This window comes from Pelmatolapia mariae, linkage group LG14 (assembly GCF_036321145.2).
Source record: "Pelmatolapia mariae isolate MD_Pm_ZW linkage group LG14, Pm_UMD_F_2, whole genome shotgun sequence".
NCBI classification, from domain to species: domain Eukaryota; kingdom Metazoa; phylum Chordata; class Actinopteri; order Cichliformes; family Cichlidae; genus Pelmatolapia; species Pelmatolapia mariae.
In genome coordinates, this window is record NC_086239.1 from 40,672,301 (window position 1) to 40,687,985 (window position 15,685).

Here is a 15,685-nt window from a genome sequence, read left to right on the forward strand (position 1 = left end):
GGAGAAACACCTCTATAAAACATCTAGGAATCCATATACCCACGGATTTATCCCACCTCTAAGAATGCAATTATGTCCCACTGACATCAGAAACTAAGCCAGACCTACAGCGCTGGTCATTGTTGCCAATGAATATGCACAATCGGATAGATATAATAAAAATGAATCTTTTGCCAAAGCTTCTCTATTCGTTCCAGGCGTTGCCTATACAAGTACCCTCCAAGCAATTTAACGATTGGAATAGGATGATCTCTAATTTTATTTGGGCCAAACAAAAACCAAGAATAAAATTGCAAATGGACAAAGGTGGATTCGCTCTGCCGTGTCTTGAGGACTATTACAGGGCTGCACAGTTACGAGTGATGATTGGGTGGTGTGATCCAATGTGTGAGGCTAAATGGAAGGAGATGGATCAATCCTACTGTGAGACACCGCTTCAATCACTGCTTGGAGATCAACCACTTATTAAAAGACATATAGATGCAGACCTGCTCCCGGCACTAATGAAAGTGCCCATAGAGATATGGCATAGGATACTCGAATATGAGAAAACTGAAAAAGTGCCCGGACTTTACGATGGCCTGCTTACGATTCGGATTCTGGACCTGCAAACATGGATAAGAGATTTATACAGTGGTCACATAAGGGTATAACAGGCTACTGGAAGATTACAGATAAAAATGTACTAAAAGACTACCAGCAACTCCAGAGAAGATTTTATTTGGAAAGACAGGATTTCTTTAGATACCTCCAGCTGAGGCACAGACAGAAACATAAAATTCCTAGAAGAGGAGGAAACGGGCTTGGATCTTCCTTCACTCTTGTAAGGGGAATGCACCAAAGAAACAGATATCCAGATTATACAAATGTTTACTAACATGTAGGAATAATGACACAGCGTACATCAAAGCTAGATGGGAAAAAGAGGCTGAAATAATAATACATGACGACAACTGGTTCAATATTAATATACTCAATATACCATATACTCTATGGCCCAGTGGTAATGACCTCGAGCTCAGGTCTATGGAGGGAAAAACACGGTGCGTTTTTTTGTCACGCCTAATGCTAAGAGTAAACAAATTAAAAGACCCCAACAAGGCTCGGTGTTGGAGGAACTGTGGATGTGTATCTGCAGGACATTTTCATATGTTTTGGGAATGTAGGGGAGAGATTGTCCCCTACTGGCTAGTAGTGATTACAGAAATCAATACCATGATGGGCTTGAACTTGGCCCCTGATTTCACTGTGTTTTATCTGTGTGATTTGTCTCAAGGACTGAGGAAATCGGACAAATATCTTTTATTAATACTATTGGCTGGCGCAAAGAAAGCCATAACTCGCAAATGGCTAAACGTGGATCCACCGTCATTTTTGGACTGGACAAGCGCTATCAAGGACATTTACACAATGGAGAGACTGACTTTTTCACTAAGACTTGCTACTGGAAAAAATGGGATCTTTACTTGAATGGAAAAATATTATAAATTCTGGTACCAAATGTATCATTGCTGTAATTCACCTGTTGGATTTGATTGAACCATAAATGGACGTCTTTTTTTTGTCTTTTTTAATGCTTTTCTGCTAGCCTAGATGCTCTGTACTTGTTAAGGGTCTGAATGTTTAGTAAAAAATATACAAAACTACCAATAAAAATAAAGTGTTAAAAAAAACCAGCATCACCACCAGGGGGCAGCGTGAAGGTGACTCTGTATCCACTCCACATATTTGGCCACGCGGGTGTAGACTCCATACACTCTCAGACTCCCGCACTCCTCCGGTCCGCCCCAGGACACCAACCCAAACACCGCCCACCTCCGGCTGACCTCGTCCTCCATTACAAACGCACCCCCGCTGTCCCCCAGGCAGGTGTCCCGCCCCCCCTCGAAGAAGCCGGCACAGAACATGTTGTCAGTGATGTTGTAGCTGACGGAGCGCGAGGCGTAGCTCGCCTCACACTCGGCCTGGGAGACCACCGGCAGCTTCACATACTGCAGGAGGTCAGAGGTCATCTCGAGGTCGGCGTCCGACACAGAGTCAAAGGTCAGAGTGGATGAGGGGGAGGAAGAAGTAGAGGCGTTGGGGTTGGAGATTCCCCAACCAGCAACTACACCCAGAGAGTTGGGGAGAGGTGCTGGTGGGTCATCCTGGGGTAAAGAGAGAGGTCAGGGGTCAACCAGCAGACAGATCAGTAAAATATTTACATGGTTATTTTAGTCGATCTGATCTCACTGCCCTCAAACAGGTGATGACATCACCAGTAAAAATAAAAACATAAAGAAACACGTGATTCAAAAATATTGGAAATAAAGCGAACGTGTCCACATTCAGCCCAAAGCAGACGTGTCTCTGAGACGGTGCTGAACAGGAGCATGCTCCCACTGAGCTACACCTCTGCTTCTGATAACATCTGGAGGCCACCTGCTGCAGCTTTGGAGGATAAATATGTAGAAATGCTTGGTTCTGCAGCACACCCACCCAAAGCATTCTTCCCCTGCAGATTTATCGGTCGTCAAGCCTGGATCGTGTCAGTGGACTTCACTGTGGTTTCAAAACTTTTTGAACTTGTACTGTCATCACACCAACCCTCGCTGCAAGTTTTAGAACTGACATGATGGCGTCCACGAGGAGCCTCACACTCACCGTCTCACCGAAGACCTTTGCAGTCATGTGAAAAAGGTTTTACATATCAGGACATAAAAATAATCTTTTTCTCTCAGGTTCTAAAATTATTCAAATGAAAGCTGAGCCTGTGTCAACATGCAGAGGTTAGCAGCTCATAGCTCCTCCTCCTCCTCCTCCTTTCTGTGTGGAGGAGTTTGGGCCCACTCTTAACATGAAATTTCCCCTTGTGGGACTAGTAAAGGTATCTTATCTTATCTTCACCGCTGCTTCGGCTCATTTAGGTTTGCAGCTTTAATTTATGCACAGGTGTCTGAGCTCTGGACTTTGGACCATTGCAGCAGCTCCACTCTTTTCTGCTCCAGCCGTTCTGTTGGAGATTTGCTGATGACCCAGTTTAGCTGTGGGAGAGACGGCCTCATGCTGTCTCTAGCATATATCGGTATACAGACGAGTTCACGCCCACTCGCTGACTGCAAGGTGCCCACATCCTCAGGCGATCCCAAGCCAGCCAGAAAATCTCTCAGCATTTCCTGGATCTGCTCCGGGGCTTCCTGTTAGGAAATGCCCAAAACACCTCACCAGGAGCCGTCCCAATCAGGGACTTTCAGTGTCGAGGAGTAGCTCCTCCCCCCCGTCTTTAATGAGTGGACCAGCTGACCTTTGGAGGAAGCTCAGCATAGGTGAGGTTTGGCTTCACCTTCATGCACTGCTGCTAAGCACCATACATAAAACCTTAGGGTGCTTTGTTTTTACCGTGACTTTGCCAAGCACACTCTGGCAGACTCACACACACCTGTACAGGTAAGGAGGCCTTAACCGGGTCTTCCTGCCTGTAGAGCTCAGGAAAGCTGTCTCCACCTAATCACAAGTCATTCCAGTTTTTTATTATTAGTTTTACATTTTCAGTCTTACAAGGATTTGAATTCTGTCTGTTAACATGTCGGTCTGATAACCTTTGTGTCTGTCAGCTCAGAGATCCTGTCCCTGTGACCTCTGACCTTTGTGTTGGGAGATCACACCTAAGTGAACACGGCTTTGTGCAGACTCAGCTGGAGCTGTGACCCACCTGTGTGTGAGGCAGTGGGAGACAGACCGGACGGATGAGCTGGTTAAACTCCACCCGCTCACTCAGCCTCAGCAGGGCGATGTCGTTGTTGTAGTTGTTGGGTTGGAAGTCCGGGTGGAGGAAGATCCGGTCCACGGAGAGGTTGGTGGCCCGACGTTTGTCTCTGGCATCATGGACACCAAGGAAGACCTGAAGGACAGAACTAGCAGGTCACTTACAGCCGATAAGCATCCGTCCCACGGTTCGGCAGACCCAGAGACACAAAGCTGATCACAGATATAGGAGAGAACGTGAGAAACCTTGACGTGGTCAGCGGCCACGGGGACGACACTGGTGTCCCTCCTCAGGGACCGCAGGACGTGGGCAGCTGTGAGGACCCAGGACTCCGACAGCAGGGCCCCGGAGCCGAACCAGCGATCCTCTGGGACTCTGGATAGGTCCTCCACACTGAGCAGGACCTGCCAGGGGAAGAAGCCAGGCTCGGCGCTACGACCGCCCACAATCCGCTTCACCTGAGGGGGGAGAGGGCGGGACGGCTGGCCACAGGCTGGACACGCAGAGACATCAGGCAGACAGGTTATCAGGCAGACAGGTGAACAGGCAGAGAGGTTAACAGACAGTGAGGTTAATAGACAGACAGGTTAACAGGCAGACGGGCAGTTACTTGGCAGACAGGTGGGTACTGTGCTTCTTCCTTCTGAATCGACCCAGTCTCCACTCAGGCCACACCTGTATGAAGCTACAAACAGTAGCCTCTGGTTATCAATAGCAGGTCCATTTTTTATCATCATGTTTAAAAACAGATGAGGAGCAAATTGCCCAAAGATGAGAACAAAATAATAAAAGTTAATAAAAACATTTCCCGACTACAACCAGACACAGAGCTCGAGGAACAGCAAGGTTCAGCCAATAATCAATAATCAGTGGATGAGCTATCACTGCACAGTAACCACTGAAGGAAACCAAACAGGAAGACCTCTTACTGTTAAGCTGGACGCCGCCCTCCCTGCACACGTACTGAACGGTCGCACCGAACAGTGTGCTGTTGTCATGGTTACCAAACACCACGTCAGCCATGTCGACCATCTTTGGACTCCCACAATCCACCACTGTGACAGACGGGACAAAAACACCAATCAGCTTTGAGTCTGAGCAGGAAGGAGGAAGAATGAGCCAGAACCAAACTACAGCTGACCGACAGCGACAACGAATCAGAACTGACGTGTTCCAATGATCCAGACACGTGAGTGTGACGTGATTTTAATCTGAAACTCATCTCAACATAACGTGAGACCTGACAGGCTGAAGAGTCAGCGTGTCCTGAAGGGGGCGTCACAGGAACACGAGACAAAGAGTGCAAACACGTGTGACAGAAACACTGAAACACGTGACATCAGCGCCGCGATCCCTGAATGTGAGTCACAGACACACGACAGAAGCTTCTGGTTTTATGTTTTATTGGAAAATACAGACACATCAACACTGCTCTCTCCTGAAGTATCTTTATCGGCCAATGAGACTGGCTCGCTCATTAAGCTAGGCTGTGATTGGTCTGGATGCTGGACAGAGAGCTCGGCTTCCTCCTGGAGTCTGCAGAGAAACAAGAGCGAGAGGAAAGTGTGTGAGCAGACCTGAGCCGTCTCTCAGCACCTTTTACCTGCACAGCCTCAAAACTGACCTGCAGGACGCCACGGCGGTGCCTGCCTACCACAGCACGACCGGCCTGGTCAGCCAGTCCCCCCCCCCGTGGTAAAATAAACATCTCAGTCGTAACTCACCTGTTTGCATTATTAGGGGCGTGGCCTCTGCGACTGACACGTGGATGGTGACACAGGTGGCTGTAGCTACTAGCTTCACCTGAGCTGGACCCGTGGGCCGTGTTTGTGCTGTTGGAGCCTTTTAATGACATCATGCAACCAATAACATGGCTGCTGTGAGGTCACTACTGTATTAACAGAGCATCAGAGAAGGCGGAGCTTCAGGTTTACTAAACGAAAGTCTAACTAGCACTAATGTGACGCTCCTGTAGAGTCTGCAGAGAGCCAGCAGGTGGCGTGTGTGCTCCAGGAAACAGGTCGCAGCAGCAGTAACCCAGACTCAAACACGGGAGACACTGAAACACAAACACTCTGGAGAGGTCAAAGGTCGAGCAGTCTTACTGTGGCACGGAGGAGGACGGTCGCTCCACGATCCGTCGGCCCGGCAGTCGATCTGATAGTGATCCAGGTGACCTCCGTCCTGAGCAGAGACAGCGCAGCCAGGTTAGCAAAAAGCAGCATCACTGCAGACCATGTGACCCGCACAGCTGATCTACACCTGCGGCGCTTAGCTCAGACGCACGCCGCGTTTGCGCTCTGCGTGACCGACCAATCCGTTTGACAGTTCGATCTGTCAAATGGACGCCAGTGCGCTGGCCCATTCCTTCACGTGCGCAGCGCCGCTGTTTTTGAAACAAACTAAACATTGTTCGGCTCGACCGAACTCAGCTGATGTGACACGCCCCCTACCTTCAGCAGGTGGTATCCAGGCTCACAGGTGAACAGGATGTGGTCTTTAAAGAAGTATTCTGATTGGAAGGGGTTCATCAGGGCGTTGGGCGGAGTCTCGGGCACGGGACATTGACTTCCTGTCAGGACACAATAAAAGCTATAACTCCCAGCTGTGTGTCTGTTTGCAGCACCTGGACATGGACTCACCTGTAGCCGTGTAGCTGAGCCTCCAGCCGAGGTTTTCTCCAGAGCTATCGCTGCGGAACACGACGGAGGCCACGTTGCTGTCGGTCTGAATGACTCCTGGAGATCGATCGCCGCAGAACGGACCGAACTCAGCACTTCCTGCTTTAATCTGACAGGAAAACAGCTGATTAACAGCTCCAACACATCACCTGAGTGTGTGTGTTTGTGTGTGTGTTTTCTTCACCTTAATGTAGTCGTAGGGACAGCTGACATCAGGGTGATCCTCCACATCAAAGCGTGAGTCAAACTGGAGGCGGAGCCTGAAGCCGTCCTCCACCTCGATGCGGTACGAGCACTCGCAGCTCTTTGGGTACGGAGCAGGGAAGTCGATGCTGCTCAGAACTCCGGAGCGTTCCCTGAACACATCGCTGCTGCACTCCACTGAACAGAACAGAATTCAGCTTTATTGTGATTGCACATGTCACAAGTACAAGACAACAGAAATGCAGTTTGCATCCATCCAGAAAGTGCTTTGGCAATAATATCGATATATTACAAAATATGGATCTATTATGGGTATGTTACAATGTACACGGTATGAAGGTATGTTATGAATATGCTATAAGTATGTACTGGCTGTAGTGAGTGTACAAGCTACGAACAGGACATAAATATGGTTAAAATATAATAATAATGACTGTCTGTACAGCATTTACACACACACACACACACACACACACACACACACACACACACACACACACACACACAATCAAAAACTGAGTTTGTATATTTGTTCTCTGAGCAGCTCTGAGGATCTCCAGGCTTCCTGAAGGACACTCAGAGCTCTTCTTTGGCTGTTTCTCCGTCAGGATGATCCCACACTGACGTCCGGCTCTCACAGGCTTCCCCTGTGTGTTTCTATCCAGCTGTGCTTTAATGCACAGCTGTGTGTTTGGATTGTTGTCATGCTGATAGTCAGATGTTTCCAGATGTTCCTGCACGATCACGGTGGATTAAATACTCATTTGTGTATCTGTGTTTTGTATCATATTTGTTGCATCCATGTTTGTGGATGTTATTTATGTGTTTGAGGGGAAAAAAATCAAAACACAAAAATATGAGACATTAAAGGGGCGTGGCTAACCGGAAGGAAAATACAGAGAAAAGAGGTGAGACTCAAGACTTTTGCACACTCAGTGTGTTGTGTTATAATGGTTCTGTAATCAGTCAGAGGTCACTGAGAGGTCACTGAGAGGTCGTTGCTCTCTAGCAAACCCTCAGACCTGAACACGCACAGGCAGAACTGGGACAGAGTGCGCCTCCCCCACACAGAGACACGCAAATATTTACCACCAATCAGGCGCCGCTATCAGTCACAGCGAGGTCACGGTCCACAGCGCTGATCTGTCAGGACACGTGAGGACCCACACATTCCTCCCCCACCCCCACCCGTGGTTCATGTGGGGTCCGCAGAGCACGCTACTATACTTGTGGATGAACGCGAGCGATCAGCTGTGGGTGCTGTGGATTATGACACCCGAGCCGACGTCTGCACTCACCTCTGCAGGTGTGGTTGTCAGAGTGCAGCAGGTAACCATAGCGACAGGAGCAGTAGTATCCTCCAATGTAGTTGTGGCAGAAATGATCGCAGAGCACGTCCTCGTCACTCCGCTCGCTGCACTCGTCTACGTCTACAGGGGCGGGGCCAGAGGAGACAGGAAACAAGCATCAGATGAGAAACAAACTGCGCCTTTTTGTCAGGTCACCTCTTAAACTGATTCGCACTGAAACAGGAAGTCCGCACACTCGCTCGCTGCTCATCAGAGTTCTGCTCGGTCCCACCTTCAGACCAGCGCCGAGCAGAACTCCGATGAACACTCGAAGGTCCAGACTCCGGCTCCAGAGGAGACGTCATGGCGAGAGACCGAACCCGTCCGCTCGGCGGGCTGGGTCTGGTTCTTACCCACGGCGCTGTAGTGAGCCACGAACCCGGAGAACCGCTCCTCGTCGGAGAAGTCGGAGGAGAAGAGGAGGCTGAGGGAGTTTCTGGGGGAGGTGAGGGCCTGCTGAGCCGGCACCGCCTCCGTGTCCGTCTGCTCCTTTCCACAGAACAGCGCCAGCACCTCCCCCTCAGCCTCCACCTGCAGCCAGAGAACCGTAGTTTGTGACATCACTGTGGCGCACGCAAACACACAAACACACACACACACACACCAAAAACTGGCATGCCGTGTCTCACCTTGACGTAGTCGTAATCGCACAGGTAAGACGGCTCCAGGTCGAAGTGGTGGAAGTAGAGCTTGATCCGGAAGCCGTCGGGAACGCTGATGTTCCAGCAAAGCTGCGTGTCCCGGGGATACGGCTCCGGGAAGTTTGGCGAGCACAGGCTGCCGTACATCCCCGACAGCGACAGCTGCTGAGCACCGAGTCCGAGCGAGAAGAGCAGCGAGATGAGGACGAGTCTGAGAGGAAGCAAAGCGACACTCGTCAGGACGTCACAGAGGTCCGGCCCCCTCCTCATCAGAGGCCTCAGACCGAACAAGCCCGCTGCTCCACACCTCCACCTGCACGGCAACACCACAGCGACGGCTCGATGGAAACACTGATTGTCCTGATGCTCTGCCCACAGCTAGCCCTGACCCCGTGACCCTGCGTGGCTCCACGCCGTGCGGCCCGCTCAACCACCTCTTCTGGCCAAAGTTAAGTCACCTTCACACACCCCAGTCACATGACCAGGCCAACACGCATCCTTCAGTAAACATGCTGATACACGCACACCAGCCTGTTCCTACTGCACATGCTCAGTGAGAGCCTGCTCCCACCCAGCACCGTCAGTAAACACGGCCCCCTGACACTTTATTTGGTACAGCTGGTTAGCATGTGATTGGACGTCGGTCAGGTTCCAGAAAGGCTGCTTCCTATCAGCAGCCTGTCCGCTCTCCTGACCTCTGACCTTAGCGAGGCATCTGCCGCTCGCTGGATGTTGGAAGGGAAACGCCCGGCAGATCAGAGTTCGTAGTTTCAGATTTTATAACCGCTTTGCTTCAGCTGTTCCTCAGTTTCAGTGACGCGTGCAGCCACTACAGTCACACCCTAATCCAGGGGTCTCAAACCGTGGCCTGGGGGCCACTTGCTGCCCATACCTTGAAGGGCAGAAATATAATGACCTTTGACCCTTGAAGTGACTTTTTGTTAAAATAAGTTCTTTAAAAAGCCAAAAATGACTGACTCTGAAGCCAACATGAGCAGAGAGCACAAACATGCTGAGGCTGTGTGAGTGCAGTGACAGACTCACAAACTCATGCGCACACTTATGTGCTGTTTGTTGCATACAAACACAATGACAGCAGCAGTGCTGCCCGTGTGTGCACAGACCTGAGTGTTTATTTGGTCGCTCGATGAAAGGATTCAGTTAGTGAAGAGCAGAGGTGGGCAGTAACGTAATCCAGTTACTTTTTTCAAGTAACTTGACCAACACTGGTTAAGAGTGAGGAAAAACATTACTCTTGTTACACAATATTTGAAATTTTAAAAACAAACACGACATTTTAGGAAATATTTGTGTGTTCGTTTGTTTTGTACTACTTGAGCGCTAAAATGTCGTCCAATCAGATGACAGAGCACAAACCTGCATCCTCCCTCTTCATCACCTCCACCTGCGTGAGCGCTGAGCTGCGGGACCACGCCCCCGCGCGTTTAACGACACCTGATCACCTGGAGTTCTGCTGCACCGAATCCGTCAGTGAGTCCGAGTATCGATCCTGATCAGCACCGACTACAAGAACCTGCAATCACGTGACCCCGAAACTCCTTACCTCATGTTGGAGGTGGCAGCTCCTCTCTGCTCCTCCGCTCCTCTGCGCTCCTCCGGACACCGACCCCCGGGCTTCACCCTGGCGTGACGTATACTGAGAGGCTGACGTCATCACGTGCCATGCCGAAGCGGCCTGGAGGAACAGCAGCGCCCCCTGGGGCTCAAAGTGACTCTTTTCAGTCCGTTTATTTGTGTTTACCTGTTTTACGTCACAGTTAATCAACTTCCTGTTTCCTGACTGCAGCAGCTGCCAGAGTCCAGTCAGAAAAGACCCGATTTAAGAGATGTACACTTGTAAAAGTAAAAGTACCTGTGTAACAGTGGCGCAGTCAAAGTACTTTTACATGCAGTACTGCAGTACATCAGCCTCTGGCACGAAGGAAAAACACGTGACCTATCATGAGCTCACCTGAAGACCCTCAGCGTTTTCCTCACATGTCTTTTCACAGTAAAAGCACTAATGACAGTACAGACACTTCCTGTGGTTTTTCACAATAAAACCTCTTTGTTAAGAAGTAAGATAAGATAAGTCTTTATTGAGCCCACGGTGGGGAAATGTGCGCGTTCCCACAGCTCAGGTACAGATAGAAGAATACAAAGTCCAGAAATACAAAATAAATAAGATAATACAATATATACCACAGTAACTGAGGTTCTTTGTACACACATACACAGTGTGTGTTATGGAGAGAAACATGCAAGAAATACATTTCAGCTATTCTTCTACTATTACTATGTAAGAAATCCATAAGTATAGATATGTACATGCATACACACACGTACAAATACACATACATCCATACACACTAAATATACAAATATATATACATATATATACATGCACACGTCCATACATATAAGGTGCATTATCCATGAGGCGGTGACTGTGGATGTCCACAATGTCCAAGGGACTCATGACATCATGATTGAGGAGGCTAACTGCTGTCGGGATGACTGATCTGTGAGGGTGTTTCAGTCTCTGACTGAAGGAGCTGCTCAGCACACTCACAGACTCATGCAGAGGGTGGTGTGGGTTGTTCATGATGGACGTCAGCTCTACTAACATCCTCCTGTCGCCCACCACCTCCACAGACTCCAGAGGACATCCCAGCACAGAGCTAGACCTCCGCACCAGTTTGTCAATCCTGCTCCTGTCCCCGTCCGTGGATCTGCTCCCCCAGCAGGCCACTGCGTAGAGAGAGGCGGACGCTAGCACAGTGTCATAGAAGAAAACAGACTGGATGTAAAAGATGGTGATATCTCCTGCTTCCTGCTCCAGTCACTCACTTCCATTCTCAGGTGTTTTACCTGTTAGACCAGGGGTCAGGAACTCCAGGCCTCAGCCTGGTTTTAGAGGTGTCAGCTGATTTAAAAGGCTAAATTAAAAAGTTCTGCAGAGGCCTGGTGATGAGCTCATGTGACTCAGGTGTGCTGACCCAGGGTGATACCTGAAACCTGCAGGACACCGGCCCTGAGGCCCGGAGTTCCCCGCCTCTGTTTCAGTCTTATTCCAGATGTTATCTGAATATTTCAGCATCACTTCCTGTGCCTCCTGTCCACCTAGGTGTTGCGTCACAGAGCCGGTTTTAAGCTGAAAAAGGTCCCACGTGACCACGATCAGCAGTAAGGTGTGAAGGAAAGATGAGTTTGCTGCGCGCGCGCATCACAGTCTCGTGCTTCGTCTTTAATGAGAACTCGAACCTCCTGGCTGTAAACCGAGCCCTTGTTGCCATGGCGACCCAGCTGCTCAGGTGTGCGCTGGCACCTGACGTTTCCCGCGGTCCCCCCTCCTCCCGGAGGTGGAGGCGGGGCCGTTGTGGTGGTGGCCTCCCCCGGCTCCTCCTCCTCCATCATGCCGGGCAGACAGAAGCAGCTCCTCTTCTCCGTGTGCGGGCTCCTCGGCCTCTCCTGTGCGCTCACGGCCGCGGTGGCCACCGGCCTGCCGCTCTGGCTCCGCGGGGCAGTGCTGTGCCGCACCGGGGCCGAGCTCGTCAACGCCACCGGGGCCGAGCTGGACAAGTTCGTGGGCGAGCTGAGCTACGGGCTGTTCCACGGACAGCGCGTGAAGCAGTGCGGGCTGGGGGGCCGCGCGGCGCGCTTCTCCTGTGAGTGATCGCCGATGATGCACGCGCACGATCAGTAATTCACGCACGAGCTGCTGCGAGTCTGCTCACGGCTTTATCAACAACTCTGCATTAATAATAAGCAGGTTAACCAATAACCCTGTTCATTGATCTGCAGTAACTGCAGATTATTGTTGTGACAGAAAATATTTCAGCTGAAAAAAACTAAAAACTATGAAAATAAAAACAGTGATTCAATTGGGACAACAAACTGAAAAAAATGAAAGATGGGCGTGCAAACAAAGTCAAGCAGACGAGATTTCATAATAACCAGAACTCAAAGTCCATAAACTGAAAACCCAGGACCGAGACCAGGATCAGGATCAACATGTCTGATTTGGGGGTTTTGGAGCTCTGTTGTCACCGGGGTGTCAGAAAAATGATTTCTGAACCCTGATGCGGATCCGAGACAAACGCTGAACTCTGCCTGCGTGACTGTGACGTTCACGCGTCACAGTCACGCAGGCTGAGCTCGTCTCATTGGCTCGTACACACGGCCAGCAGCAGCAGACGTCCTTCATAAATAAGGTGAATTAAAGGTTAAATGAATACAGCTGCAGATGTGAAACCACTGTCAGATAATCTTTTACAAACGGGTGAATAAACATTCGTCAGGTGACTCTGTGAGAGCTGGGACAGGAAGCAGCTCCCTCTGAGGGCCTGGTCCCGGGGAGCGGCCGCGCGGCACTAACCAGGTTTCCGCCTGACTGCGTGGGATCTGCGAGCAGAGACAAAGCCGCTCTGTCCCTGCAGGACCTGCGTCTCTGCTTCAGTGCAGAGCTTTTTGTTTCACGTCAGCGTCGCTGTTGGACGTTTGTCAGCCGTCGTGGGTGTTGCAGCAGTGGGGGTGTTACTGTTACAGCTGAACTTAGTGGGGAGGTGGAACAGCAGCTCGTGTTCTCTGGTTTTAAATCTACTCTCTTATTAAATATCTGACAATGTTCACTTCTTGTGTCTTTTTCGCACACTTCCTGTCTCTGTGAGTTTACAGATGATCTTCTGTCACGTTGGCGCTCTGTTGATTCTCTGTTTTTCATGTTTCTGTCTCTGCACTTCCTGTGTCGGTCTTGTCTGTTTTGTGTCAGCGTGTCTTCGCCCTGCTGTTTGACGCTCTAACAGGAAGTGCTGGCTGTGCGTCCCGAGGCTCGGTGACCTCCGTGGTCGCTGCAGACCGGACACGCCTCTCACTGCAGGTCTGTCTCTTGCTGTCTTCCAGTCTTTCCCGACCTCCTGAGCGCCATCCCCACGGGCCTCCACGTCACCGTCATCTTCTTCTGTGGTGTTGTGACGCTCTTCTCCTCTGTGGCCACCGGCTTCTTCTTCTTCAACGCCTTCGGCAGACCCTACGAGACGCTGCAAGGCCCCGTGGGACTTTACCTGTGGACCTTCATCACCTGTGAGAACCACACCCTCACAGCAGAGCGCAGCTTCACCTGCCAGTCAGTGGGAAGCTTTTGTTTGTACTGTAACGTGTTTCAAAGATAACAGCCTCCGTCCTCACGCTCGCCCTCAGCACAGCCAAATACGTCATCATTTGAAGAAGGGCTGATAAGATAAGAACAGCTGTTCGCTAAAATACAACCAAAAGCGAGATTGTTAGAGACGGGGGAGAGCAGAGGAAGGACAGTGTCACTGAAATGCATGCTGGGACAGGTGGCGGGCTCCCTGTGAGCCTGTAACGAGATATAAAATATGGATGGCCGGGTCTGAAATGAGTTCAGAGAGGAACACAGACAAACAGCCTGATAACAGAGCCCAGGGCAGGAGAGGGATAAAGCAGGCGGGGGGCGGCCTGGCCGATCATTAAGACCCAACGATCCTCCGCTCATTTCCTCCTTCTCCGGGTTCATTTCACTTAATCGGCCCGTCCACTGTGTGCCTGCAACCGCAGACCCCAATTAGTGCCGGGCAGCGTCCCCACAAATACTCCAGTTTCACTCACAAAGAAAGCCCGCAGAAGCCTAGCAGGCAGCCACGGCGCCTGTCAGAGGCCACGCCTCTAACGATGCAAACTTGAACCTTAACACAGTTTATACAGGTGTGTTGTAGAAACAGGTGTTACGAGGGCTCAATATCCACAGACACCAAACAGCTTATGCATCAGGCTGAAGCATCTTAACACAGCGGACTAACTCACTGCTGCCCCCGCTGGACGGGGGAGGAACTGCAGTGTTGGAGCCTGTGCTCCTCACAGTTGGATGGTTGGTCCAAACCCTGGAGTAGCGAACCAGTGATGCACAGACTGTCAGTCATGTGACCTGAGCTCAGCTGAGCCACGTGACCATGAGCTCCATCACGCGTTTTATTTTCACCGTCTGAGCTCCTCTGATGACATCATCACTCCTTCTGTTGTGGCGTCTGGTTCATCTCCTCCGGCCTTCTCAGAGGTGGAGGAGGTGTCTAAGGGTGATGGGGTCAGAGGTCAGAGGTAAGCCTGATATTCCTGTCTGTGTTTCCTGCAGGTGTCAGCAGCTGCCTCGTCATGGTCCTGTTTGTGTCGGAGGTAAAGCTCAGTCGTCTGTCCGAGCGGATCGCCAACTTCAATGAGGGGAATTTCATCTTCCAGACGTACACCGAGCGCTACGACCGATGTTTCTGGCTCTTCTTCCTCATCTTCCTCCTTCAGGGACTGAACGCCCTGCTGGTCCGACTGGCGGAAATCCAGTTTCCCTTCCAGCAAAACAAAGAGGTGGAGCTGAGCGGCGGGGCGGCCGACCTCATGTACTGAGAGGAGCACGGCTCAGCGGGAAAACGGCCTGAACGCCAGACTTCATCAGCCGCCGCTTCCTGTCGCTGCAGCTCTGTCGGAAGGCTTTCCTTCACAGTCCCACGCTGAAGAAGCCGAACCCTCGCTCTTCACCAGCGTGAGGGCGTTTCCCTCGGTAACAGCGGTGATCGTGACTCTGACGCTGAAACCACGAACAGTTCGTAGATTTGAAATGTTGCTCTGTGGTAGATGACGCTGTCGAGCTCCTCTGTGTCTTCATTTCTTTGCAGACCTGTGATGTTTAGGTCCTCGCTGGCTCACTCGTCCTTTAGCTTCTTGTGTTTCACCGATCACGATGACGATGCATCCGGCGCCGAGCCCGTCCTGATCCGAGCTCTTTGGTTCTGAGGACAGGCGACGCCTCGGCTCTGCTGTGTTGTTGTGTGGGAAACGTGATCGTTGAACGCAGAGGAAGGTTTTGGACAGTGAATCATTGACAAAGTGTGTTTCTGTGCAAACCATCACGAGCTAATAAAACTGTATCTGAGCGTCTGTTTCTGGGTTTGATTGGTTTGGTGGTTTCACATCTGGATTTCTTCTGTTCAGAGCTCCTGCAGCTCTCTGTGACTGATCTCTGACCAGCTGCAGGTCCGTCGCTCCTCCAGACTCGTT

The 15,685-nt window shown here is 50.7% G+C and overlaps 2 protein-coding genes across 6 annotated transcripts; one reads left to right on the forward strand and one right to left on the reverse strand.

Moving 5' to 3' along the window:
* Positions 1–709: 709 nt before the first annotated feature.
* Positions 710–10,395, reverse strand: masp1 (MBL associated serine protease 1). Of its 5 annotated transcripts, XM_063494396.1 has the most exons (13): positions 10,185–10,395; positions 8,609–8,831; positions 8,333–8,510; positions 7,929–8,060; positions 6,611–6,807; positions 6,388–6,535; positions 6,199–6,317; positions 5,851–5,929; positions 4,675–4,800; positions 4,356–4,430; positions 3,991–4,238; positions 3,692–3,880; positions 710–2,147 (listed from the first exon to the last, which is right to left on the reverse strand). In XM_063494396.1, the coding sequence occupies exons 1-13, from the start codon at positions 10,187–10,189 to the stop codon at positions 1,680–1,682; spliced, it is 2,187 nt and encodes a 728-aa protein (XP_063350466.1). In that variant the 5' UTR covers positions 10,190–10,395; the 3' UTR covers positions 710–1,679. The 5 variants fall into 5 exon arrangements, 4 of the variants coding, with proteins under 4 accessions (XP_063350466.1, XP_063350467.1, XP_063350468.1 ...); XM_063494397.1 differs by lacking the exon at positions 4,356–4,430 and having other exon boundaries at positions 10,185–10,394; XM_063494398.1 differs by lacking the exons at positions 4,356–4,430; positions 4,675–4,800 and having other exon boundaries at positions 10,185–10,393.
* Positions 10,396–10,972: 577 nt separating this feature from the next.
* On the forward strand, positions 10,973–15,561 carry clrn1 (clarin 1). The gene is made up of 3 exons (XM_063494428.1): positions 10,973–12,288; positions 13,523–13,702; positions 14,769–15,561. Exons 1-3 carry the CDS (start codon positions 12,036–12,038, stop codon positions 15,032–15,034), a joined length of 699 nt encoding a protein of 232 aa, XP_063350498.1. The 5' UTR covers positions 10,973–12,035; the 3' UTR covers positions 15,035–15,561.
* The last annotated feature ends 124 nt before the right edge of the window (positions 15,562–15,685 follow it).

Excerpts from the sequence above, each read along its gene's own strand:
- masp1 (XM_063494396.1), bottom strand. Across the intron at positions 8,061-8,332 it reads GGCTCACTACAGCGCCGTGG|ACGTAGACGAGTGCAGCGAG; the intron begins GTAAGAACCAGA and ends CCGCCCCTGTAG. Across the intron at positions 6,318-6,387 it reads GCTCAGCTACACGGCTACAG|GAAGTCAATGTCCCGTGCCC; the intron begins GTGAGTCCATGT and ends GTGTCCTGACAG.
- clrn1 (XM_063494428.1), top strand. The coding sequence starts at position 12,036 with ATGCCGGGCAGACAGAAGCAGCTCCTCTTCTCCGTGTGCGGGCTCCTC. Across the intron at positions 12,289-13,522 it reads CCGCGCGGCGCGCTTCTCCT|TCTTTCCCGACCTCCTGAGC; the intron begins GTGAGTGATCGC and ends GCTGTCTTCCAG. Across the intron at positions 13,703-14,768 it reads CCTGTGGACCTTCATCACCT|GTGTCAGCAGCTGCCTCGTC; the intron begins GTGAGAACCACA and ends TGTTTCCTGCAG.